This window comes from Kalmanozyma brasiliensis (genome assembly GCF_000497045.1).
Source record: "Kalmanozyma brasiliensis GHG001 unplaced genomic scaffold PSEUBRA_SCAF11, whole genome shotgun sequence".
Taxonomy (NCBI): Eukaryota; Fungi; Basidiomycota; class Ustilaginomycetes; order Ustilaginales; genus Kalmanozyma; species Kalmanozyma brasiliensis.
In genome coordinates, this window is record NW_015961950.1 from 375,958 (window position 1) to 378,525 (window position 2,568).

A 2,568-nucleotide genomic window follows, 5' to 3' on the forward strand; every position below is an offset into this window, starting at 1 on the left:
CTCGGCGACGTCGGGCTTCTTGGCGACGTCGGGCTTCTTGGTGTTGGCCTTCTTCGGGGGCGCGTCGTCCTTGTTGGCGTTGGCGACGTCCGTCTTGATGGGGACGTTGGCCTCCTCAAGGACCTCCTGGACACCGCCAAGATCGTCCATGTAGACGGTGCCCTGGCCCGACGGCATGCGACCCTTTGTCTGCTCGACGGTCGTTTTGCCAAACGGCCATCGCTGCATCGTGCCCCTTCCAGATCCGGAGTTGAAGTTGGTGACTTTGACGTCAAACCAAGTCTTCTTGGGCTTGAGGGCGGGGTGCAATATCTCCCCGGGCGAGGCGTTCGCGACCGTCGGCAGCGGCAATTGACCGTACTTCCCTTTGAGCTTCGGGTCGTGGAAGGGGTAAATATGGACACCCCGGTCCGCGTTGCGCCGAGGCAGGTCGCTGCGCGGGAAGTTGGTGAGCTTGACCGGGGGCAGCATCGTACAGAGTGTCGTTGTTTTGCTGAATGGTATAGAATACGATTGCAAAGGTGATGGTGAGCGAGTTACAAGCAAAGGCGTCCACTTTGACAAAGTACGATTGGTGAGCATAGGGATCTGGCATCTCAACGAAGCTGGAATCAGGCAAAGCATGCGTTCGGCGTGCCAGGGACCCAGCTCATCGCTCTCATTCTCGACTAGAGCATTCAAAACAGTGCAAGAACGCTCAAGTTTCTCATTCAACAGTGGCCGTCAAGTCCAACTGAGGGCCTCGTTCTGCTTGTATGAGCTCGACGAGGGGCAAGTATCCATTTCCCATTCAAACGCGCGACGAAACGCAAAATGCAATCGTTTTCCTCTCGCTCAAAACGCCCTTGACCAACCTCGTTCTTCTTTGTCTTGAGCACTCGTCATCTTTGCCCTGCTCTTCCCGTCCATGCAAATGTCATTGCTCTGTGTTACTACGTCGCACTCTGTGAATGGAGCAAAAACGACAAAGGTGGCACCCTTTTTGAGCGCATATAGTCGCAGTCTTTGACAGCCGCCGCCGGTTAAATCAAACGAAGAAATGAAAAAGATCAATTTTTTTTAAACCACAAATTTTCAACAGCGTTCACCTTGCAGCCGGCTTTACTGCCGATAATCATGGACAACTTGAGCAGCTTGCGGCGGGCAATGACAGAGAACCATGACTGTGCTGGCAGAATGTCAGTTCGGAAGGCGCCGGGTTGCCAGGCTGGACAGCGCCGCTCTCACGAGGCGCGCGATTGTGCTCATTTACGAAATTGAGTGACCTCTCGCCTGCCTGCGCCATATGTTGTACAGTACTCTTCATTTATAAAATGGCCGCCCTCGTCAGTCTTTTCAAGAGCGGTCAATCGGTTGTCGGACTGTTCGAAGTAATTCATTCTCAGCCATGATGTCTTCCCGCACATTGGTCCTAGCTGTCTGTGACAACAGCGCTTTCTCTGTGGATCCAAACCGGGGAACATATCTGAATCGGAGAGAGGGAGGATTAAAATAAATAAATAAATAAAAAAGCTTGGCGCCTGCAGCAATTTTCCAGCCCGACCCTGCATGGACGTTTTTCAGGTTCTCGACGATCGGCCCGAAGCCCTCTGGTCTCGACTCCTCGCTTGTGGCTTTGCCAGCTGGCTTTCTCAGCCACTTCTTGGCAAGCGCTGCCGAGGGCTGAGCTCAGGTTCATGTGCGGAAGCATCCGTTCCGGGTAGATTGAGCTTTCTCGGCAGCAAAGAATGAGATCTGCCCCCACAAACACATGAATGATTCTCGCATGAATTTACAGTAAGGTTGTATGCGTTCCGATTGACATGTGGTGGACAAAGAGTCGTCGCACAGTTGTCAAAGAGTCGACAGACAGTCGCCGAGCAGTCGACGGACAGTCGACACTCTCGACAGGACAGTTGTCGGACAGTCGACGCTTGCAACAGGACAGTCGACGCTCGCAACAGTCACTTCGACACACCTGACAGCAATGAAATGTGTTCCGTTGCTCCTTGACTGCCGCGCAGAGCAATCATGTGAGAGCTGCGTGTGACCAACAGGACGGCGGCATGATGCATGACAACGGACGCTTGTGACAGATAGCGGGATACGTTCGACAGCCACATTTCCCTTACAACGGCAAGGCTCGACAGCAATGAAAACGTGTTGAAAGCAAAAGCACGGTGCTGATGGCTTGCCAGCGCATCGTCAATCCACCTTGATACCATCGCGCCGGACTGCTTGAGAGATGGCACGTTGCGGTCGTTGGTGGCTGATCCGGCGCTAGCCGGAATCGGCGCGGCGTCTTCCGGACGAGCTCGGGCTTTTCGCCGATAAGGAACACAGGCTTGATGACTGGAGGCCCTCAACAGTTGCTCCGCCATGCGCTCTCTATGTACCTTTTCACGAGCATCAAATCAAGTTTCACAGGATGAAGGCAGGTTCCGCCGCACGCACAGACAGACAGAACAGAGATGAGCAAAGGGGAACGGCGGCGAGGGGGATGTAGTAGGGCGAGGAGGAAGGGGGCATCGAAAGGCATAAAAGAGCCCCGTTTCGACCATCACCCTCGCTCCCTCCCCACCCACCCAC

General features: G+C 54.3%; 1 protein-coding gene across 1 annotated transcript in view; it reads right to left on the reverse strand.

Annotated features, from left to right (window-relative positions):
* Window positions 1-471, reverse strand: part of PSEUBRA_000987 (Transposase IS605, OrfB, C-terminal) — a gene marked incomplete at both ends in the record, with an annotated part of 2,310 nt that extends 1,839 nt beyond the window's left edge. Inside the window, one exon of the mRNA XM_016434284.1 lies at window positions 10-471. Coding sequence (XP_016294380.1) covers window positions 10-471 — 462 coding nt within the window. The remainder of the gene's footprint in view (window positions 1-9) is intronic.
* Window positions 472-2,568: the final 2,097 nt, after the last annotated feature.